The following is a 24,008-nucleotide window of genomic DNA, read 5'->3' as shown; positions in this document are numbered from 1 at the left end:
TTAACCTCCAACTGCTCAGCCAGGGATTGTCTGACCCTGCATCCTCATAAATGTATGTTGGCTTAAAAAACAACATCTGCTAAATAAGTGTAATGTCTCCTGTGAGGACTGCAGAGACGGTGTGAGGATTAATAACTGTCACCTTTCCTTCTGGGAAAATTGAGTCTTTGTGAAATACTGGTGGGATTGTTGAATTGTCTTGTTTGGTCCCAAGTGAGCTGATCCAGGAGTTTATCGCCAATCCCACTCACACTCGGGTTCATAGACTCGCTATTTCTAAAACAGAATTTTCTTTAGCAGCAGTCCATGGGATGATGCTAACCGTGTCAGTCCTGCCCAGGGGCTTTCACGTGGCTCCCTGGTGATGGAGCCCCTCCCAGGTCAGAGCTGTCTTTTCAGTTACAACAAAAAATAACAATAATACTAACCACAAGCCGAGACAGATTCCCTTTTCCTTGTTTTCCTATGAGGCGGCTTGATTGCACAGTGTGGAAATGCAGTTGCCTCATGGGTCCAGGGTTCAGGGGTCAATTCTGGCCCCAGCTCTGTGCGGATTTCAGTTTCGCCTAAAGCAACCTTGAGTTTTAATACAATTATATATATATATATATATATATATATATATATATATATATATATGTATATATATATATATATATATAAAAATCTGGATTAAAGTAATGTAAGTACTTTTCTTGACAGTGCAATAGCAGAAGCCATCCTGAGACTTAAACCAAGAACCATTACATTATGAAACACTGTCCTTATACTCAAGTTGAGGGAAGGGCCTTCTGGCCTGCGGGTGAAGGCACTAAATCCCTCTGACTTCAGGGAAATATGTGGCCATGTAAAGCTGCTTTTGGTGAAAGCATTGATGCACATCTCGTCAGAGGTACCACCGTCCACTGACACTGGGAGTTGAGAGGTGGGACAGATGTGTGGCTGACTGAACGTTAGAGCAAAGTATCAATATAATAGCAATTCACAAAGGATAAGCACCATTACTCAACCCAGCAGGGACAGGACATTTTAAGTGGACGGTTTGTTACACTTGACAGAATCTTAAAATCAGGGGCGTCAGAAGCATTTTGAATCTGGGGGGGACACTGGTATAAAGCTAATATTTTCTGTTAAATGTGGGGGGGTCCAAACAAATAATTATGAAATATGAGGGGGACACGTACCCCCACAGATTTAATGGCGGCGACGCCCATGCTTAAAATAATGAGATGCATTAGTGACCTTTAGGACAGAAATGCGTTTCCCTGTCGAATTAAGGCTATATTTGAGGAGGATGACTCTTGGGGATGTTACAGGTTATAATTATGTTTCAGGGAATCTCAAACCGGCCCGTCAAATACTCAGTGTAGTGTGAAAGGCATAGTTTTATAACTTCTAAAAAGGGGAGGATACAATCAAGGTTCGCTATGAAAATCTCAATAAAATATCAACCGATGCGACGTTTCATTTTCATACTCATATTTACGTGTATTTATGGCGCACGTCCACGCCGTTAATCCGCAGACGGAGCGGTAAGTGCCTGTGATCAGCCCCCAGAGACGGTGACACATGGTTTCGTGTCCCGACCTGCCCGCCCTCCCTCAGCTCGGCGCTTCCCTGTCCCTGCGTGTCGGGAGGCAGTACCGGCAGTGACCAGGGCGGGGAGACGCCGACCGCCGGCTTGGAGCACGGAGTACGGCGACAAACAGGTGGTCAGAAGCGCTCGCTTAAAGCAGTCCCCAGCATGGGGAAGAGGTGAAGGATCCCACCGTGCCCCGCTTCTCTGAAGACGCAGTAGACGTTTAATGCACAGCGGAGCGGCGCCGAAGGTGCCCGTCCGCCTCTAGGATTTCGGAACGGACCGGATCGTAAAGTAAAACATGAAAGTGACAGTGTGCTTCGGGAGGACCCGGGTGGTGGTTCCGTGCGGAGATGGGAATATCAAAGTGCACAGCCTGATCCAGCAAGCGGCGATGCGATACAGGAAGGCGATCGCCAAGGTAAGCGCACGTCTGTCTGACTGCTTTCGGCCGAATGTGTACGGCGACCCGGGGACTGGTGCGGCAAACTCAACATGGCGCTTTTCTGGGAGAAAGGAGGAGGGGGGCACCTTAAATGGACGTATTGTTTACATGGACCGAGTTTCCTTTGGTTACAGTGTGTCCGATTCCGCGCCGGTTACAAAAGTATCGCCGGATCCGGTTTTATTCCTGCGGCTGCCTCCGGGACCCTTACGGACAAACGGGCGAAACTTCCCGGCTTCACCCTCCCGTGGCAGCGCTGCCAGCCAAGAGAAACTAAACTGAAAACGGGCGAATGGTGCCTGAAGTGTACATATAATGCCGGTATCACCATGCACCCCCTCCTCAAATGCCCCCTCATGTTTTAGTCCTCGGGTGCGCCCGCCACTCCGGCCGGGGCGCCCGATCGGACAGCCCGCACCCTGGGGCTTTATTCAGGGCGTTTAATGACGGATCCACACACGCTGATCTCATTTAACAGCCGCTTGATTTCCTTTCTTTTATGCCATAACCCACCCAAGCCTTATATCGACTGCCTGCCGCTTTGTTTCCCTGGATAAACTAGTTAGCTAACTAGTTATGAGAGGAAGAGCAAGTCGCCGCTTGGCTTTCACCTTTTATTGCGTTAAAACGTGAAAGCTGTGTTTGTGAGGCATCAAAATGGTGTTTTGTCTGCTGGATAAACTAGTTACAGCAACTGGTTAGTTGTTGAGGGGAAGAGCAAGCTACGTCAGCGCTTTCTCCTTTTATTGTATTAAAATGAGAAAAATCTGTGATTGCGAGAGTTTGGCGTTGGAATGGTGCTGTTTCTCTTTTAAGGTGTAAATGAGGGATGAGCTCCGGGCACACCAGGCCCCGCAGGACGGGCAGGGAGAGCTGCCTGTTTTGCAATAGCTAAAAAAAGGAGATTTAATCGCGTGCAGGTTTTTATAACGTGTAACTTTTTATAATGCGTAAATATCATTTTGAAATGTTGCTTTAAGCAGCTTTACGCTTTTCGTAAGCGCACCGTCTCGCTTCGGCGGGGTTAATGACAAACTTCAGCGCCAAACGGCCGCTAAAAGCGCTTTAATGCTTTTTATGAAGTGTTATTCATAATAGATAGTACAGTAATGGGCACTGAATTTGCTGCTTTAATTTAAACCGGTCACTAGCGGGGAATAAAATAAAGGCTTATTTCGCTTTATAGTTTTGATGGGTGAAGTCAGTCCTGGGTCATTTCAGCGGTGGTTCACCTCCGTAAAGAGCATAAGAATAAAACGCATGAAGCTTGGGAACGCGGTCTGTCTATTATTAAGACGTGTAGTCTTAAAAATAATTAGTGCGCAGATGTAACCGAAATTCAACATGCATTAACATAAATATATCCAGTATTTAATGGGATATTTAAGAGACGCTGTTATGTTGTTAAAATCCTCCCTGTCCTAACTTCCATTTTAAGGGTTTCTTTGGATTTAAAATAATGCTACAATAAACTGTAACAGACTCGTGGAGGGCTATTCCAGTGTAAATGAGTTTGTATTACATTAAGTTACATGATGCAGAGGAAGATTACGCAGCTCTAAAAATGGAAAGCAGGGGGAATAATTCAGTCATGCCAATTACGCTGCATGTAATTAGAAATGTTTGTTTCAGTTATAAGGATGTCCTTAATGAGTGGCTGGTTTGTTTTCCTCTGTTTAGGTCTGGCCAGTGCCCTTAAATGGCTGTTTTTGTTTACTGCTTTAACAGTAAGATGTTTGAGATTTTTTTCCCTCAAATGTACACTTTTTATTTCTAATTAGAAATATAATGAAAATGAAATTAAAACTGGGACACAGTCCTTTGCTAAATAAATCCTTATCAATGGAATCCAAACACCGGTGCAAAAGTCAAAGCGCTGTGTGGATATGTAGCATGCTTAACGTGAAGTACCATTTGGCAATCAATCTGCCAGTACCTAAGTTTAAACCCCCAATAAAAATGAATATATTGCCTGTACTAGCTGCTTTGAGACTTTTCCCGAGGCACATGTAGTCAAAATAGATCTGGTAAGTGAATAGCACTATTTTGGGACCGCGAGCCCTGCGTCTCTTTGTCTCTCTGTTGAAGCGTTAAGCTTGTGTTTTATCCACGTCCTGATAGATGTTGCAGGCCTTGTTCAAGGCGCTGTGTGAATCCACGCTCCCTCCCGGTGCCAGGATCTGTCATTTTCCGCTGCTCCAGCAGAATGCCGGCGGCCTGTCCATCGATTGCTTGGGGTGTGGGCTTTCCCTGCGGCACTTTGAGGCGTCACTGTCCTCTAGGGGGGTTCTTTCTGCCTGCCGGGGGCTAGGAGTGGTCAGAATGTCTGTGCCCCGTTCTCTTTAATTAATTTATGAATCGGTTGACTCGTTAACAAATTATCTTCTGCACCCAACTCATTCTCTGGCTGTAACTAAAAGCCGCTTGGATGTCTTGCTTCATCGGACAGCTTTGATCTTGCGCCATGTGCCAGTATGAGATGAACCAAATTTAATTGAGTGGATGCTGAAGCGCCTGCTTCTTCTTCCTCTGATTTTCAGATGCCGTCATTTTGAAGCCCAGCTGGGTACTTTTATCCAAATCTGCGTATAAACGTACTTGTTTTCTCAGCTGGATTCTTGGGAGAAATCCCTTTTCGCTACCTTCCTGTGCGCCAGGCCCTAATCCTCCGTGCACTGAACTGGCTTCGGAGAGGATCTCCGCTTCTGGGTGACGTGTGTGAGAGCTAGTTTGAGCTGTCGAGGTCCACAGCTGCCTCCTTCAGTGTTCTCTGTGAGCTCCACCTTTGCTTATTTCAGACCGAAAGTAAACTAGAGCTGAACCTCCATGCCAGTCAGCTGGTATAGTTCACTAGGGGTAAACTAATGTAGCTTACTATAAACTAACGTAGTTTACTATAAACTAATGTAGCTTATTATAATGTAGTTTTACCCATGTATGGACACGCAAAAAAGATTCTGCACATGCCTTGTCTGTGAAAATCGTAAGTATAGTAGACTAATTAAGGCGGATATGTTACACTAAAGCTGTTTCAGATACACTGTACATATTTTTATCATAAATTATGTATAAAGTGTCCGTTGAGTGTTTTTATTATTTTAAGGTGAGTTGAGTGGGCTATTTTTAAAAGGACCTTAAAAAAAAAAATCACTCAAAGTTTTAAGTTTTAATAAGTTATGACTCCCCCCACGAAGTTATCCTGGAAGCTGGTAGCCGCAACTGAGGGGCCGGGTGGGGGTCTCAGTGGCTTGGCTGGCCTTCTCTTCTGACCGTGGTGGGAACACAGTTGTACTGGCTGGCAAAGGCTTCCTGTACTGCTCCTGGTGCTGACATTGGGAATTCGGTCTTTTTAAAATACAGCATAATTACTCTGGGGGGGGGGGGGTGTTAAAAATGAGCAGCTTGATGCTCCAGATGTTTTCCAGTGAATGATGCTTTCAAAACTTGGGACATGAAATGGCCGGAGTACCAGGATTGTGGGTTCGCATCCCGGGGCTGGTAACGGCCTTTGTGATGTTATGCTCCTCTGTACATTTTAGCCCCCCTCCCCCTCATCTGCTTAAGGTCTGTCTCTTGCCAGGTAGTAGTCTGAACCTCTCCTCACCATCCTCGTGAAAAAGAAGGAGGTGCTTAACATCAGCACATGCTGCACCACACCTAATTTGTGTGAGGTCCCAGTTCAGGAAGATCTGTAATTACTGTGGAATGACTCAGGAGGACAAAAATAGGCTCTGCTGATCTTACACATCTCCTGTTTGTCAATGGTTGTGACAGAAGGATGCTTGTGCGCAGTGTGTCCTTGGCTGCAGGTGAAAAATTCACGTCGACCAGTGATCAGAACTCGAGAACTTCAGTGGTTCGACATAAGAGCTCCTAAGAGAAAAGTTTAGTGTGCACGATTTTTCGGATGTCAGATTTTGAAATGCATTATATTCAAAACAGGAAATGGGCACATCTGTCTAAATGTCAGCCCTGATTAAGATTATACAAACAAGTTTATAAATCCTTTTACGCAAATCCCCCCTAATGACCTTAAGGGAACTTGCTGACAGACCCCCACACACATCTCCATTCCCCAGGAGTGTAAATTCTCCAGCTCACAGCCACTTCACGTAGTGGTGCCCTGGGTGTCCTGAAGCTTCCGGAAATGCTGGCTATGAGGTGAAGTGACGACATTTCACCTTCCTTCATTCATTCATTCATTCATTCATTCATTCATTCATTCTCTGGTTACCAGGTTATCATTCAGCTCCTGCCAGATGAGCTCTTCTTCACGAGGAGGTGTCATTAGTGCCTGCTCACACTCGCTGTGGACGCATCTGACTCTGCCCCCACTGGGGGAATATGGAGCGTGTCTAAATGGGCAGTATCGACCCTCCCCTGATACGATATTCCTGCATTCGCTTGTCGTCCCTTCAGGTCATCTGTAAGACGCCCCGACCAGGTCTCTTCAGGGCCAAGTGGGATGTGTACTGCACTTTGACATCTTATTGTCACTAGGGGGCGCTGCCTGCGGTCTCCTGCCACTGATTACGCCGAAGGAAGGAGAGACACTGCAGCACGTCCACGGAATGGTGTCCTCAGAAACACGCCGGTAGTTCAGCCTCGATGCCTCACTGCTGGCCGCGTATAGGTCTGCATAGTGATAAAGTGGCTGCTTACGAGCTGTGTGTTTATGCCAAAGAGCCCGCGGAGCGTGTATCCAGACGGCCAGCGGGGTGGAGACGGCCCCTCTGATCGCGTGAAGCTGTCCCCACACCCGGAAGACCCGTCTCCACAGTCCTGCTGCTTCTCCTCCACCACCAATGAGCCTGCTGACGCTGAGCATGTAAATAGCCATGTTCTCACGGCGTTATCCCCTCATTTGCGTATGTTTGCTTTAGCGGTTATGGACCTTCTTCATGGTCGCCCCCCCCCCCCCCCCCCCCCCCCCCCGTGCTTTTGTGGCAGACGGGAAGCCTCTTCCGCTTTAATGTTTAATACTCCAGGGGCCTTGATCCCAGCTCAGAAGGTTCTGGTTCTGAAGTGTTCTTGATGCTCTTTCCTCCTGCTGGACCTTCAAGGTGCCTGAGTCCATCCCTTTACCTCTGTATGATTTTGTTCAGTGCTTCTGTGCCTCTTAATCCCTTACTTTGACCGTTGCTGTAGTGATACTTTGAGCAGTGTGTCTCTCTCATTGCCTATATTTTTCCCTGCTTTTTTTTTTTTTTAAATAATGGTTTACTACCAGTATACCCAGGATAAATTATTTATAGAAGCTCCCCAGGCAATTTTAACACTGCTTGAATGGTTCTTTCAAAGCGATGAGTGTTAATAAAAGTGCGTGTTTATTTTCTACCATAAAATGCGATTTGTTGGAAAATGCTCTTGCAGTTTTACTGCTAGCTCCTAATGATTTGTTTGTGCCGGAGCGCTACTCTGTAATGGTCCCGGCCAGCTCTTTGTCAGAGCTACTTAATCTCGTAATGTCTGGCACTATTAAAAGGCAACTTTCTGACACATCTTCAGTGCCGCTTCGCAGTTAATGCAAAGATAATCCTGCATGTTCGCTGTTAAATGCTGAGGTCGGATTTCGCAGCGTTCAGTGCCTAATAGAGAGTGACTGCGCAGCGAAATAAAGGTGTGGGTCGATACTGCAGGGAACAGAATCGGTTTTCCTGAGCCGGAAGGGTGTCATAAAATAAATCATTGCAGAAAATGTGAAGATGCCACCTGTGATTTGCGAGCTGGTGATTGACAGACATGCACAGACACACATGCACGCGGTGCATCTGAATCACGTGTTTCATATGTCATCGTGTCTAATTTTTGCCAGGGCTTTCAACCTGCTGTTAGGAGGTCAGTGGCAGGGATGTGACTAGAGTCCTGGGGACCCAGATGCTGTGGATGCCCTCCTGGGCTCTACATGCAGATCACATTTGCTGCAAACAGGTGGAATTACACCCATCACGTCTGGCCATCACTGTGCGTCACGCACTCTTGTATCGTGGTGGGGAGAGGGACTGCTCTCCCAGAATGCAGTGTCATGCTGAAGTGCAGTGTCATGTGGTCTGCCTCCACTATGGCACCCGGCACCCTCATTACCACCCAGGTACAGAAACTTGTGTAATGCCAGCTGTAAGGGGGTAAATAAAGAAGTAAAGGGGGCTACACGTTTGCCGAGTCTTGCTTGATCGGCCTGCTTTGCCCCGTTTTGTTCCTCGTGATTGCCCCCTTGTCTGGAGGGCAGCATCCTTGCAAGCGGTTTTATTGTTCTCCTGTCAAGCTCCGGGAGAACCCTGCGTTTGCCATTGCCATCTTATTCTGTTTGGGCCGCCTGGTGGCACCTGACCTGGGGTGGTCTGCACCGCCCTCCCCGCTTTCAGGTCGGTCTGCGGTGTTTGAGGTGCCCGTTACTCTGTGTGGTTTACAGCCTGCTTTGCTGTCGGCTGTCGGCTGTAAGTTTGCCCAAACGTCCCCAAGAGGCAGATGGGACCATGTCTGCGTGACAGACAGAGATGAATGTGAGGTGAGTGCAGTGAGTCAGACAGTTTCAGGTTATCAGGTTTCAGGTATGTGTCACATACACGCGTGTAGTGAAGTGCTTTTCCATGTGCTTCCAGGGTTGTGCTTGAAAGGAAATGTATAATACAAAGGAAAAAATAATACATAAGGATATGAATAAGTAAGATTAAAACAAGAGTGAAAATAACAATAAGACAGATTTGCCAGGCTGGCTTTACCCATGTAGTCAGTTTCCCATTCCGGCCTGTAAGCTCCCCTCTGTCCTCCATCCTCCTCTGATTCATTCCCGCTCGCTGTTGGGGTCTGGGGCAGGGCCGGGCCGCTCTGGGTTTTATACGAGGCCATGTTGGACCCGCTGACTCACGGCACCCTGTGGATGTGCAGGTGCATGATCTGCCGGACGTGTTGGGGGCGCCGTGTGTGGCCACGCCTCCTCCTGCCATTCTGCGCTGGCATACTGGTCTGAAGCCGGTACCAGTGTGGGGTTGTGTACCTCTGCTGGGCAAGCCATATTTGGGGTTTGGCGCTATCCCTCTTTAATCTGAGGACGAGCGCCCCCCCCCCCCCCCAAGCAACCTTCAGGCCAGACCACATTCCCCCAAATGGATTTTCTGCTAACTCTTTTTTCAGAATTAGACCTACCATGCAGAGTTGAAGGAACAGGTGAACTTAACTGGGCATCCCTCCCTCCCCCAGGGGTATGAGAGGCAATGGCGGGGGGGGGGGGGGGGGGGGTATGAGTTGTGGCTCAGCGGAGCTTTCATTTCTTAATGTATATGCGGATGTATATGGTGATGATAATGATTATGATTATACTTGAGTTTCGCTCCCTCAATGGTTGGCATGAAATAGCCATGGTTTAAATTTTAGATTTGAAATTTGTAGTAAGACCGTTTTCTCCAAAGTGGCGCCATGAAGCACTTTCTCCATGAAGGCCCTTTAAATGTCCTGCTCTGACTGACTGGCCTGCTTTATATTCCCTTATGTACTGCCTCAGCTGGTAAGTAGAACGAGCTGTTGGTTTGGAATCTGGCTCCCCGTAAGGGCGTAGGATCCCTTGCAGGCACTGCGCCTGCTAGTTTGGGCCTGCCAGCCGCCCTTGTGCCGCCTTCCCCATTAGCTAGCACGCTCGACGCATTGGTAGGAACAGGTTTGGTGTGTTCTCCTCGTCCCACCTGTCCCGTTGCCTCCTTCGTGATATGGCACGGGCGCGGATTCAGTGGTGGTGGTGCCGGCGAGCGCCCGTTAGCTTTGGGGACGGCCCCTGCTCCCCTTGGCACACGCCTGCTCCACACGTGTAGCATTTACTGTGATTTTTGGGGATCAGTGTCACTCAAAGCACCACACTCATGTCTGCGGGTTTCGGTTGGGGTTCCTTACAGGGAAAACCTTGCTGAATCCTTCACCACCTCCTTTCCTGTCTCTATGTTCTGGGCTGTCCTTGTCAGTAGCAGAAAATTTGCCCTGACCCATATCTATGATTTTGTTAAGTGTGGCTCTGTGATCAGGTTTCCGGTTCGAATCCCAGATGGTAGATCTATTGACCAAGAAACTTAACGCTGAATAAAAGACTTCATAAAAGTCTCTCCTAAAGAACTAAAATAAAAATGTGAGCAGATAGGGGTTGGCACCCATTTGACCCTGGTGACCTCGGTGCCGAAGGCCACATGACCTTAAGCTGAAGAAGGCTTCAGCTTCTGTTTTCCTGCCAGGTGGTCCTGAAGCGTGTGTGGTCTTTAAGAAGCATCATTTAAAGGTCTGCGATTCCTGCTCCCTTTATACGAGTTAGACGTGTGGTGGTCTCTACATCTTTACAGAAAACTGGACTGTTGCCATTGAGGGAACCTGGCCAACCACTCCGTAGCACTCAGTGCCCCCCCCCCCACCACCACCACCACCAGCATGTAGAGCAAATAGAAGCAGGTGGCTTAAAGATGACGTGCTGCCCCCTGCTGAGCCGGTGTGAACATTGCGCGTCGAGGGCAAGACCTGCGACGGAGTAAATGGGCTAATCCAGGCCTGGCGGAAAGAGGCGAAATTAATAAATGCCACGTAGACAAACGGTTCGTCGTCCCTAGGGAGATTCAAGCATGGAACTGGAAAGGATTCTCTATTGAGATTGTGCTGTTTGCAGTGTTATTGTTTTAGGTTTTAATTGTATAAAGAGCAGATGCTGTAGAATCAGCCCGGAAGGTCCTATAAGGGAGCAGGGAGATCACGTTTCAGTCCAGCTGCAGGGCGTTTGGATCCAGCCGTGAATGCTGCGTGCGGTCCTCTCCCGTTTGTAGCGGATGGTGCGGACCTCTGTCTGACGGGTGGTGACTGTGGCTGAGTTTTGTGTGATTCACAGGCCAGCCTTAAATCCCCGTCCTTAAACTGTCCGCCCAGTCCACATGCGGTACGGCAGGCCATCGCTTTGGTATTTACTCACATTTAAGGACAGGGAACAAATTTATTCTGGAGCCGTGATCAAATATTTCCATCAAGCTGTTTGTCTCTGAGTGAGAGGAGTCACATCTGTGTCACTAGCTGACACTTTCAGAAGGTTCCGGAAATAGCGGGCGTTCCTGCAACGAGGACGGTCAGCCTGCTCTGAGGACCGTGGGCCGCCGTCAGCCCCGTTAGTGCAGGCAGCTTCATGTGGAGTTACTACCGTATTTCATGACCCGTGGTGACATTACAAGCCTTCAGTGCTGGTAACGGGGGGGGAAACATGGACCCTCTGCCTTAGTAACACTTTCTGGCTTTTAAAGGCCCATAAATCTGCGTTAAGAGGACGACGGAAATTTGTCCACTTGCAGCAGTGTCAGAAGTGTCAGCATGAAGAGGGATGGGGTCATAAGGGCCTGTGGGTCAAGACAGACTGTTTGCTCCTGTTAAAACGGCGGCATTTTTAAGCTTTTGTCTGTTTACACCCTCTATTCCCATTAACTTATAAATCGTCAGTCGTGAATCCTGTGTCCTTTAGATGTAGTGCTACGTTGTATTGACTTGCTACCGAGGACACGGTCTGTCTGTCTGTCTGTTCATTGGTGTCGAGAGGGTCCTTGTCACTCTGTGGAGGTTCATCAGCACTGTTTAAATCACACCAGATAAGATCAACACAACGTTCAATGAGAAATACAGCTCGGGAAAAAAATTGAGACCACTCTCTATATTTATTTAAGGATCTGCATTCTTAAATGCTAGTTTAATCCTAGTTCTGCTGGCAGAAGGCTACACGGAGCGGCAGGCTGCTTCCAGGCTCAAAGTTTCTAAAACAGCAGTACACAGGAACAAGGCGAAGCAGGAGACACTGGCAGTAATCAAAAACCAGCCATGTAAAGGGCAGGAACAACTTTCTAATGCCAGAAACCATCAACGTATCCGGCAGTGCCTCATAAATCAGAGGATGACCTCAAGTGACCTTCAGAAGGAATGGGAGACATTAAGTGGCGTGAAGTGCACTGCTAGGGCAGTTCGTATGAGGCTCCTAGGAGCAGGACTGAAGTCCTATAAAGCAAAGAAGAAGCCCTTCATTAATAAGAAGCAGGGAAGAGCCAGGGTTTGCAAAAAATGTATATTTTACACAGACACGTAACCATAGATTGAGAAATGAGTGAAACTGAAAATGTTGCTGTTATCTCATAATTATTTCCATGGCTGTATTGTGTCCAGTCATGTCTGGTCTCTGAGGAAGCTGGTTATCAGAACTGTTTGAAACTGTAACACAGTAATGGTGTAAATGGCCACCCCCCCCATCTCCAGCTTCACACCCAATTCTAATAAGCATTAAATGTGCTAACGGGTGGATCCTGGAATGGGGACCCAAGCTGTGGGCTCGGTACACGGTAACTGGGGGTGCTGATTTCACCACTGGTTCGTGAGCATGGTCCTTAACTGCTTAACAGGCCCCGTCAGCCTTCTCCTTCATGGGGGTAGATCTGCCCTCATAAATCTCCAGTACAGGGTGAACGGATCATGTCCCAACCACAAAAGCCGGAATCCCGCCGAAAAGACACATCAATAGGCCATTGTATGAATCTCACCTCCTGTGTCTCTCTGTCTCTCCTCCTTTCCTGCTGAATGATGGTAGACTGACTCCAAGCTCAGACACGTCGAGTTGGGTGGGAGATGGGGAATCTGCTGGGCCGCATTTCTTCCTGTGCGGATGACACTGGGGGGATAGTGGGGTAAATATGCTGTTAGGGGTGGGGGCTTTAAGGAGAGTTCTCATAGCCTACATGAGAATACGCTGCCGTTTTTATGTGGTGTGCTGAGTCGGCCCAGTGTGCAGCCTGTGAGCAGGTGGTCGCTGGTTCAAATCCCAGGATCGGCAGAGTGATCTCACACATTGTACCCCCTGTTGCACCACGGACTGCCTGATCCTGCTTTCTCCAAAATGTATCTCACCTTGGATAAAAGCATCTACTAAATGAAGAAATGAATGAATCTCTGTATTGGTGTTCTGGTTGAGGTAGCATCTGCTTTCTAAACTGCTCGCCGTCTTTGATTTTCCCCGAATTGCTTGCGGCCACCATAGCCCAGCAGAGGCCGCTGCTCTGTTCTTCGTGCGGATTCAGGGGGTTGGTGGTGTTTTGGATCTCGCCAGGCGAGGCTGGTCTTAATTCTGGGGTGGACCTTCTCCTTGTCAAGCTTCCATTTCCACGGATGCTGTGTCTGCTCTGCTTCATGTGTTTGAAAGGCCTCCCTGAATCCTAACCTGTGATTCCAGGCGTCAAACAAGCTGAATAGGCGTTACATGTGTGATGGGCTGTAAGCTATCATAATGGAATGAGAGAATCTGCTAATAGGTTGGGGAGATGGGTGTGTAGGCAGCCCCACCCTCCCAAAATGAGAAGACCCCCTCCCCCCCCCCAGGCCATGGGATACACAGGAGAAGTGTGGAGACTGGCAGGTTTGTGCGATTTACCAGATGGGGGATATTTAGTTTCTTGGGGGATTTTTCCTGGTGTGAGAAGTGCTGTACAGTGAACCCCCCCCCCCCCCCCCCGCCTATCGCGGAAGATGCGTTCCAGACCCATCAGTGACAGGTGAAATTCCGCGTTATAGAAAGACCATATAAATAAACCATTTTTTTATGGTTTAAGCTTTGAAATACCCCTCCCACACACTTTAAACACATGTAAACTTATTAAAACAACACATATGATATGTGGATGTTGGGCTAAGGGTATGAGTAACATGTAAAAAAAATAAAAAATGTCGTGTGTGTATGAATTCTATATGAATATATGTGTATATGTGTACATCTCTCTCTCTGTATACATAATGGAATATGTAAAAACAAGAACATTTTAATGGAGAGTGACGTCCACATTACGCTTTCCTTCCCGAAGCATATCTAGGAGTTTTACCTTCTCCTGAATGGTCAAGGTCTCCCTCTGGCACTTAGGCTCACTACTACCAGAAGGCTTAGAAGGCACAGGATGCTTGGGAGCCATCGTAGGGCTTAAAAGAAAATGAAAACAATCGGACCACAAGCAAGGTACGCGATACGCAGAGGACTGTGATGCGTAGGGGAAAAATCTGCGAAATAGCGGGGGCGTGATAGCTGAAGCGCGATATAGCGAGGGCGCGATAGCTGAAGCGCGATATAGCGAGGGCGCGATAGCTGAAGCGCGATATAGCGAGGGGCGCGATAGCTGAAGCGCGATATAGCGGGGGCGCGATGATAGCTGAAGCGCGATATAGCGGGGGCGCGATGATAGCTGAAGCGCGGTATAGCGGGGGCGCGATGATAGCTGAAGCGCGATATAGCGGGGGCGCGATGATAGCTGAAGCGCGATATAGCGGGGGGCGCGATGATAGCTGAAGCGCGATATAGCGGGGGGCGCGATGATAGCTGAAGCGCGATATAGCGGGGGGCGCGATGATAGCTGAAGCGCGATATAGCGGGGGGCGCGATGATAGCTGAAGCGCGATATAGCGGGGGGCGCGATGATAGCTGAAGCGCGATATAGCGGGGGGCGCGATGATAGCTGAAGCGCGATATAGCGGGGGGCGCGATGATAGCTGAAGCGCGATATAGCGGGGGCGCGATGATAGCTGAAGCGCGATATAGCGGGGGCGCGATGATAGCTGAAGCGCGATATAGCGGGGGCGCGATAGCTGAAGCGCGGTATAGCGGGGGGCGCGATGATAGCTGAAGCGCGGTATAGCGGGGGCGCGATGATAGCTGAAGCGCGATATAGCGGGGGCGCGATGATAGCTGAAGCGCGATATAGCGGGGGCGCGATGATAGCTGAAGCGCGATATAGCGGGGGCGCGATGATAGCTGAAGCGCGATATAGCGGGGGATCACTGTATAATATAAATCAGGGCTGTATTTGGGCATAATACTGTATTAGACCATCATAGAATGAGCTTTGAGGCTGGTATTGAGTAACGCTGTGCTGGAAGTGGAAGACTTTTTTTTTTTTTTTTTTTGCAGGAGTGCCAACACACAACACGCGAATGTTTTTGCGTAAAGGAGCCGGTGAAGCGGCGGGCCTGCTTGTAAACAGGTCGCGTTCGGCGCAGAACAATGCCAGGTCTTTGTATTCATGGAAATGTGAAGCCGTGACCATCGTGCCAAACGTCGCCTGGCCGCTCTCGTCTCAAGTTTGCGGGCCCCGTATCGAATATGACAATTCATATTTCTCCTCTTTGGGTATGACAGCTGGCTTTGGGTGCCTAATACATTATGGGAAACAGAGACTATTGTGTTTAATGAACTTTTTTCATTAAATATTTATGAGCCCCCAGCTGGGGATGCGATAGGCGGGGGGGGGGGTAACATTAAAAGGCAGGGTGGTGTTTGGCTGTTTTAAAGAATCGGACGGGCAAATGTTTTGGCCAGCTGTGTTCCAGAGCGTTTTGTAAGCGAGCGGTGCATGGAGCAGGTGAGCCGCTCAGGCCTGGTGGATGTGAGACGAGTACTGCATGGGGCATTGCTGTTGGACTCAAGTATTTCCTTCCTTTAGTGAATGTAAAGTGTGTGACTTTAGGGTATAGAAGAGGTCTGCCATGGCTGCAGAGCCCCCTGTTAACACATTCTTTTTAACATGGTATTTTTGACCAGATCCATAGAGGGTAAATCCAAGGATTCTGCATTCCTACTACTACCTTCAAGTAAAACCTAATTTTATTGGCTAAGCTGATTAGGAGTACCGCAAGGTCCCTGGGCTTGGCGTAATGATTGCTGGGTTTCCTATCTTGATCTGCCAGTCTCAGTGTACAAGTTCCACGCGTAAGCTTCGGCCAAAGGGATCCGTTCACCTTGACCAGCTGTGGGAACGCTGCACTGGTGTTATGCAATACAGAGAGAAGTGCAAACACACCCGTCCCGCTTTTCTGTGAAGGCCACGTGTGTTTGCCTAACTTGGGGGGCGTGGGTTTCATTGGTGATCTCGTCTGTGTGTTTACCTAACCTGTGTGGGGGTGGGATTTCTTTGTGAGGGCGACATCGTTCTTGTGCTTTCATGTCCCTATCTGGGTTTCTTGCCCTGCCCTCCCCCCACCCCCTTTTTTAAACTTAAACAATACAGGAAGACTATCACTTGTGACAGAGGTGCTCATGGGCAATTTTCATACAGAGGGGAGTGGCTTAGCCCTAACCATGTGATCAAGTAGTCGTCTCCGAATCATCTGCCATGTCCTTTATCTAATTGGTTGTGATTTATCTTCACCACTGCCTCTTGACTTGAATATGTCATTTCATATTGTAGTTACAGCTGTTAACCTTTTATAAAATGCTGTCTGGGTCCATTAACACTTAAAGCTGACAAACTTAAATGTCGTCTTACTGAGCTGTGAAAGAAGCCAGCTGGGAGATGTAAAAGAAAGGTGACAGGCAGGCATGGACAAGGGACGCAGACTAGAGCGGCCGGGGAGACGCGGACGAAAGGCGATGGACAGACATGGACAAGAGACGCGGACGAAAAGGGACAGGCAGATGCGGCTGGGCAGACGTGGACGAGAGCGGCCAGGGAGATGTGGACGAAACGCGTGGACAAAAGACATGGACAAGAGACGTGGACGAAAAGGGACGGGCAGATGCGGCTGGGCAGACGTGGACGAGAGCAGCCAGGGAGATGTGGACGAAACGCGTGGACAAAAGACATGGACAAGAGACGTGGACGAAAAGGGACGGGCAGATGCGGCTGGGCAGACGTGGACGAGAGCGGCCAGGGAGATGTGGACGAAACGCGTGGACAAAAGACATGGACAGGAGACGTGGACGAAAAGGGACGGGCAGATGCGGCTGGGCAGACGTGGACGAGAGCGGCCAGGGAGATGTGGACGAAACGCGTGGACAAAAGACATGGACGAGACGTGGACGAAAAGGGACGGGCAGATGCGGCTGGGCAGACGTGGACGAGAGCGGCCAGGGAGATGTGGACGAAACGCGTGGACAAAAGACATGGACAAGAGACGTGGACGAAAAGGGACGGGCAGATGCGGCTGGGCAGACGTGGACGAGAGCGGCCAGGGAGATGTGGACGAAACGCGTGGACAAAAGACATGGACAAGAGACGTGGACGAAAAGGGACGGGCAGATGCGGCTGGGCAGACGTGGACGAGAGCGGCCAGGGAGATGTGGACGAAACGCGTGGACAAAAGACATGGACGAGACGTGGACGAAAAGGGACGGGCAGATGCGGCTGGGCAGACATGGACGAGAGCGGCCAGGGAGATGTGGTGGGGAGACAGCAAGACGAAAGACTGTGCTTCCCACGCTCTGGCTATAGCTGGGCTGGCTCTTCCCTCTATGTTAGAGGGTTCATTCTTGAAAATTCAGTCTGACGAAAAGCTCCCCTCTCTTGCTTTTTGGGGAAATTGACGATTTATGTTTGCAGGCAGCCGAGTGCCTGAAAGATTAACGGCGCCACAGAGGTGGCTCTTTGTGTTAAATCATGGCACGCTGCCCATTTCAAACGCCCCGCCGCAGTATTGTGTTGTTTGAAATGCGCTTAGTACTGAGCACATGCTTCTGCATGCTGTGGTTTAGGCCATGCAGTAAGGAGGGAATCGCCTTCAATGAAGTGTCCGTTTACTTTATGCTGGTCTTCGGTTTCAGTGCGGTGTAAATCCCCAGCAAGCACACTGAGTCATTAACCCTGAGAGGAAAGCCGGGCCAGGATGCCCAGTCCTTAGACTCCCTGTTGCCCAGACACCAAGGATAAGGGCGAGTATCTGCAGGCGGAGGTTTGAATGCCGCTTTTGGCAGCGAGCGGCTTTCTCGGGTCATGTTTCAGCCTGGAACCCGTTTCCATCTGTGTAGGTACAGCGGTGCTGAACTTTGGCCTAGTGGAAGGTCGTAGACCTCTTGGACACTGTGTCAGTAACCCGGAGGCCGAAAGTTGGGCTTGATTCCAGCGAAGCCAGTTGTGCCGATTTCTCTGCAGCTGCTCTTGGCAGCTGAGTGTGGTTGTTGTGACTGTGGCAGTAATACCAGTGCATGAATTAGACACTGCAAGAGTTTCAGGCTTTAAAATATACCAAAAACTAATTCCTCTCCTCTCATCTTTAGCTCCTATGCACCTCCAGTTATGACCTCCCCCTCTATCTCATCCGGCATTTTCAGCTGTTGCTCCCCATTATCGTTGACCGCATCCACCCTGTTCTGTGTTCTAGGTGCTTCTCCACATTCATGGAGACCTGAACTGGTTTGCGGCTTTGGCAATGTTAATAATACTCTTTCGACATGTATTGAAAGCCACCTGTGTCTGTAGGACGTTTGCCAGGTCTTGAGGTAACAGAGCTGATCTTACAGTATGATGGTGTAGCTGTATGTTTGGTGAGATACACCAGGAGTCAATCCGCACAAGTACATTACAGGATTATTAAAAATAACACAGTATACCTCTGCATGAATGGGTCTGGAGAGCAGCCTGTGGTACTGGCTATACAGATTCCCTGTTCTCCTAAGGTCCACCCCACAGAGCTCAGGCTGCCAGGTCACCCCATGGAGCGTATCGAGGCTTTGTCTCCTCACCGGAATGGGGCCACAGAAAGCAGCCTCTGTATCAATAACCGATGAGGAGCAGGTGATCTGATACCGGAGACGTTCTTGAGTTACCGAGAACCCGGTCTGAATCCTCCAGACCCTCTGAAATGGGAGATCCCTCCAGTCCATATTTGATACGCCCCTACTGTCTCTCACACTCAAAGAAGCACAGATGGGTGGGGCTTAAGCCAGTCTAAAGTGTCCCACCTCCGCTTCTGCATGAGCTCCACCTGTGTTCTCCCAGCCAACCATCTTTTTAATCTATTCTGTTTAAATCATTCACGTATGGGTTTGTGAGAAATGTATTTATTTTACTCCTTTTTTGCTTAATAAATATCCTAGTGTTTACAACAAAATCGCATTGAGATACTTTAAAAAGTTTTCCAGTATAGTGCAGCCATAGTATATTATAGCAAATACATTATTTACTTCTTGTCAGACCATTCGCATTATAATGTTGAATCTGTTATTCCAACTGGATCGCAATTAAAGGGTCACTTCATTTGTCCAAGCATCCATTTATTATTATTATTATTATTATTATTATTATTATTATTGGGGGCGGCATGGTGGTGCAGTGGTTAGCACTGTCGTCTCACACCTCTGGGACCCGGGTTCGAGTCTCCGCCTGGGTCACACGTGTGCGGAGTTTGCATGTTCTCCCCATGTCGTCGTGGGGTTTCCTCCGGGTACTCCGGTTTCCCCCCACAGTCCAAAAATTGGACTCCATAATTGGAGTTACTGAATTGCCCATAGGTGTGCATGTGTGAGTGACTGGTGTCTGAGTGTGCCCTGCGATGGGCTGGCCCCCTATCCAGGGTTGTTCCCTGCCTCGTGCCCATTGCTTCCGGGATAGGCTCCGGACCCCCCGCGACCCAGTAGGATAAGCGGTTTGGAAAATGGATGGATGGATGGATTATTATTATTATTATTATTATTATTATTCAGTGTTTCCCCTGGGTTTACAGCTTAACATCAGAACATTTATTTTTATGACAGTTATCCATAAAGCGAGTAGCTTTTGTCACTGCGGTGTATCTTCACCACCCTCGGAGCATTTAAAAACACAGATATTTTTGTCTGCTTTCCAGGTGGTTGATGCGACATACTTTCCGCCGCGCTCTCTGTCCGCTGGTGGGGGTGCGCTCACCCGTGTGTTGTTGTTATTATTTATTATCTGTTCATCTATCTAAACGTCATTTATCATCGTTTTCTGAATTCATAGCTATGCTTTTACAGGGTGGCAGATGTATGTTGTGTTTGCAAGGCAGGTTATTTGCATAACTAAGGCACAGTAAACACATTTGCAAGTCCTGCCTCAAAGTACTGAAATACTGAAAAAGTGCCTGAGCTGGTTTGGTACTTTTGGTACTGGTACCTGACTAGAAATCAGTGGGAAAGTGCCCTAATTTGTTTGCAGTAACACGTGGACTCCACAGGTATGATAGACTGCAGTAATGACGGAAGAATAAAAACGCTTAAGGCTTCATAAGAAATCGCCACTATTCTGTTGAACGAGTGATGTATTACTCTGTTGGAAAGATTGGTTTTTCTCTTGAAACAACCCTTCCCTCATTGCTTTTCTCTGACCTTTGTCTGGATGCTTCTCAGTCAGTCTTTCCCAGTTCACTGCATGTTCTGTTTCCTAGTTCTGGGAGTGGTCTGGCTTGGACCTCTGCTAGTTCTGGATCTTCTGCTGAGTGACACCATTCAGGGTAGTTGGTGACTTGACCTGGGTAAGCAGAGTAGTCAGCAGAAAGCAATTGAGGGGCAGGTCCAGAATGAGGCTTATGTTGGCCTCTGCTTTGACCTTATTGCTGCTGTTAATGTGCTTGAGGGACTGATGGAATTTCCTGCAGGTTGGTGCTTCTATCTTGACCATCGTGAGGCCAATTTTTGCGGTTTGGCATGACTAACAGTCTGCTTAAGCACACCAGCCCTGATTTAGAAGAAGTGAGATGCCATTAAGTGTGTTGCTAATGTGATTGTGGTTTGCCACAGACAGAGATATGAATGGACATACTAATAAAGAAGAAAGATGTTCTCAGAAATGTCTCCTTAGTGATGAGCAGGGTAGAATCCTGCAGTTATTTGTTGTGGGTATGGTGTTTTATCAGAGCACAGCAAAGCTAAGATCTTAAGCTGTAGCCGCCAGACCGTCTGCTGCCCATGCTGAAGATGGATGGATGGAGCTTATGTGACAGAGGTCCTGTTCTGGGCTGGTAGAGTCATGGGGTTCTGGTGTTTCCCATGTTGAAGGGAGGGGTTACTATAAGAGCTGCAGGTAGTTGGGGGATTTGCTGTGGTTAAGGGAGCAGGTTTGTCTCGGTTAAGGCGCCATGCTCATGGCCAAACGGTGCCGGGATCAGGAGCCTCTCACTGGAATAATCACAGGAGCTCTCACTGGAATAATCACAGAAGCTCTCACTGGAATAATCACAGGAGCTCTCACTGGAATAATCACAGGAGCTCTCACTGGAATAAATCTGTAGAGGTTGGTGAAGTTCTTGCTGCTTCTCCTTAACAGCCAGTGTCGGTGTACTGGGGATCCTATCCTCCCCAAATGACTGCTTTTTGTGGGGATACAAGCAAACCCTAACCCAAAATGCAAAATAGGATGATTTAGATGTATAACACATTGTTCAAGTCTAGGTGCCGGCCGCTGCCCGCCCCACCCACCCCAATGCAAATGCATGGTTTGAGTGGTGGTGCACACCGTGCTGGGTGCTCTTCTGTAATTTTCCGTTTTCCGAAACATACACACATACAATAACATAAAAGCTAATCTCCATTAGCTTGTTACGAAGAGACAGACGGATGTGTCCACTGAAACAAAGCAGGGATTAGCTAACGACACTTTATTAATGAATACACCCGTGAAGGGGACGTGACGACAGGGATGTTGTGGGCTGTCGACAGGAGGCCCCCTTATGTCCCTCTGGAGGTGATGGTGGCCTTTTCAAAGTCTCACTTGTTTGCACTCCTTTCCCTTAGTTTATTAGCACAGTGTTTTTGACAGCTTTTTGATGTGGCCCCTCCCTCTTTTCAGGGTTTTTTTTTGGGGGGGGGGGGGGGGACAGATGCTTGAGCACATCCCTCATATACCACAGGCAGATGCTCTGACCACTGAGGGTTCTGCTATGTGTCTGAGTGCAAGCGGATTTGTTGATGGTCAGTTCCTCTCAAGTGCACCGTCATTAGCTAACGAGGACTCGGCCATTCGCCGACAAGTGGCCAAAACGACCGACTCGCCACGTCTCAGGAGGAGGTGGTTTATGCTGCATCTCCTGCAGGAGGTCAGAGGAGTGCACCCTTATCAGCTGAATGGCCAAAAGCGAAGAGGAGCATTGATTGTGGGCCATTGCTGAAGGTGCATCCAAGCACCTACAAAATCTGACGCTGAATCGGACGCCTCAGTGTCAGTGCTGCACCGTGCACTTCTGGGCTCTGACACGCTGTAACCTGAAGCAGTCTGACACAGCCCCCCACCGGACCGAAGTGACTCCAGGACCAAACCCAGTGGTTGTGCTTCACACACATACACACATTCCCAGAGGAATGGGTCCAACGCCTTTGCCCAAGAGAGAGAGGAAGCTTGCTTTTGGGTCTTTTGGCCTCATCCTTTTTGGTCGTACTGGGTACCTCGCACCTCTGTCCAGGAATGCTGTTGGTCAGGCGACGCTTGCTGTAGCTTTTGGGGGTGATGTATGTTTCCTCTTTGCTGTAGGCCCAGCTTTCCTTGTTTTATTTTGGCCACTTGGCTGCCATGTTAGGATGATGTCATGTCATGATGTTTCTGTGAAGGTTCCATCAGACAGTATCTTCTTATTGTATTGTTTTATTAGTTAAAAATCCATGTCATTGGATCCACCGCCGCTCCCGTGATGGTCCCCACGTCCCGGCTGGGAATCGGGATTCTCGGGGTCACTTCCACACCTTGTGGGTTTTCCAGCTATTTGTGGTGTGTGAATCCAAGCCGATGGGAGACTCGTCTTTCTGTTTGAATGCCGGTCTGACCGGCTGGAGGTTGTGAACTGAGGATGGGGATGAAGAGGTGGGTAGCTGTATCTGACCCTGCTGATATAGCATGTCCCAATACCTCAGAATTCTGAGAGCGCTTGTTTACATCTTTGCTCCACGGTTTCCCTTGAACCCAGCCCTTCACAGATTTCCCTGTGGGATCCTGGGGTTCATGTTCTTCCCTAAGAAGAGGTAACTGTATCAGTGCTGCCCTCTCCTTGCAGCCACGGGAACTGACTTTGATGATCGCCAAAGAATCAAGCTTGCATAATGCAGGCTCTTTTCATCATCAGTTTCGCTGATAGCAGTAGGGTGCCCAGGTCAACCAGTTCCTTAGCTCATAAGGGCTTCAATTCTAATTTAAGTTTTCCCACAGTGCTTTTCATTTTCATTTATTTATTTACTGTTAGGTTACATCCAGCTGATTTCTATAAGTACGTGGATTTGATTACAATCAGTGCCCTTAACTCTGAGCACAGCATGGTCATGTTGTCACCATGTTCGCCTCTTTAGATATCTAGGATCCCTGGCAGGCAAACACTTGGTTCTGAGTTTGTAGGTGTTCCTGTCAATTGAGCAGATGATCTGCTTTGGTCTCTTCTGCCTCGTTCAGTTTGTGGCAGTAAGTCAAGACTTAAATGCACAGTCATGAATCTCACTGTGTGAAATTAGCGTGAAGCAGGTAAATCACACATCAGTGATTGTTTTTAATCGTTCTTTTCTCTGCCTGTATGGAATCATCGTTCAATGTGGCCTTTCTTGATATTTTCAGGAATACTGGGGAAAAATGGCAGATTTATTATTATTCATTTATTATTTATTATTTTTATTATTATTATTATTATTATTATTATTATTATTATTATTATTATTAATAATAATAATAATAATAATAATAATAATAGGGTGTGTGCTGTAGCCCCTGAGATGGATAAGAGCCTCATCCATGATACAGAGCATCAATGGTACCCAGACTGTGTGTTTTTTTTTACTACTTTATCTCATGAATTCTTTCAAAATCACCCTGCTGGTTTTGATTTTGTTGTTGTAGTTATGGAATGAATAAAAAAAAATATTAGGAAACAGAAAATAAAGTAGCAAACTCACTTTGGGGTAGCGGTGTGTATTCACTCAGCCGGCTTGTAATAGGAACAGCAGTGACGTATCTGAGGACCATCATCAGCCGACTTTTAAAAAGTAAATGGTGGCCCCCAAACCCCCTCCTAACCAGCAAGCGTGGCCTCGTCTAAAATTCAGTGAAGAACACTGCCCTAGATCCTGTGCAGGAAATAGCCCTTAGTTGTTACCACTTATCAAAATTTCAATTAAAATACCAATAATAAGTGTTAAAAAAGACGACTTGTCAAAAATTTAAGCTGGCCAATGTTGGGCAAATTTGTCTCTTGCTTTGTTTTAGACCCTGAGCATGGAAAATATGATGAGCTGTTTTTCTTTAATTCTGACCGACG

The 24,008-nt window shown here is 48.1% G+C and overlaps 1 protein-coding gene across 1 annotated transcript in view; it reads left to right on the top strand.

The window, feature by feature from the left end:
* Positions 1–1,630: 1,630 nt before the first annotated feature.
* Positions 1,631–24,008, top strand: part of LOC125727810 (partitioning defective 3 homolog) — a 162,444-nt gene continuing 140,066 nt past the window's right edge. Inside the window, 1 exon segment of the mRNA XM_049004804.1 lies at positions 1,631–2,000. Within this exon segment, the coding sequence (XP_048860761.1) occupies positions 1,881–2,000 (120 nt within the window). The 5' untranslated portion in view covers positions 1,631–1,880.

The sequence above is a fragment of the Brienomyrus brachyistius genome, chromosome 1 (assembly GCF_023856365.1).
Source record: "Brienomyrus brachyistius isolate T26 chromosome 1, BBRACH_0.4, whole genome shotgun sequence".
NCBI lineage: Eukaryota > Metazoa > Chordata > Actinopteri > Osteoglossiformes > Mormyridae > Brienomyrus > Brienomyrus brachyistius.
This window is presented reverse-complemented; position numbering and strand designations above follow the sequence as displayed.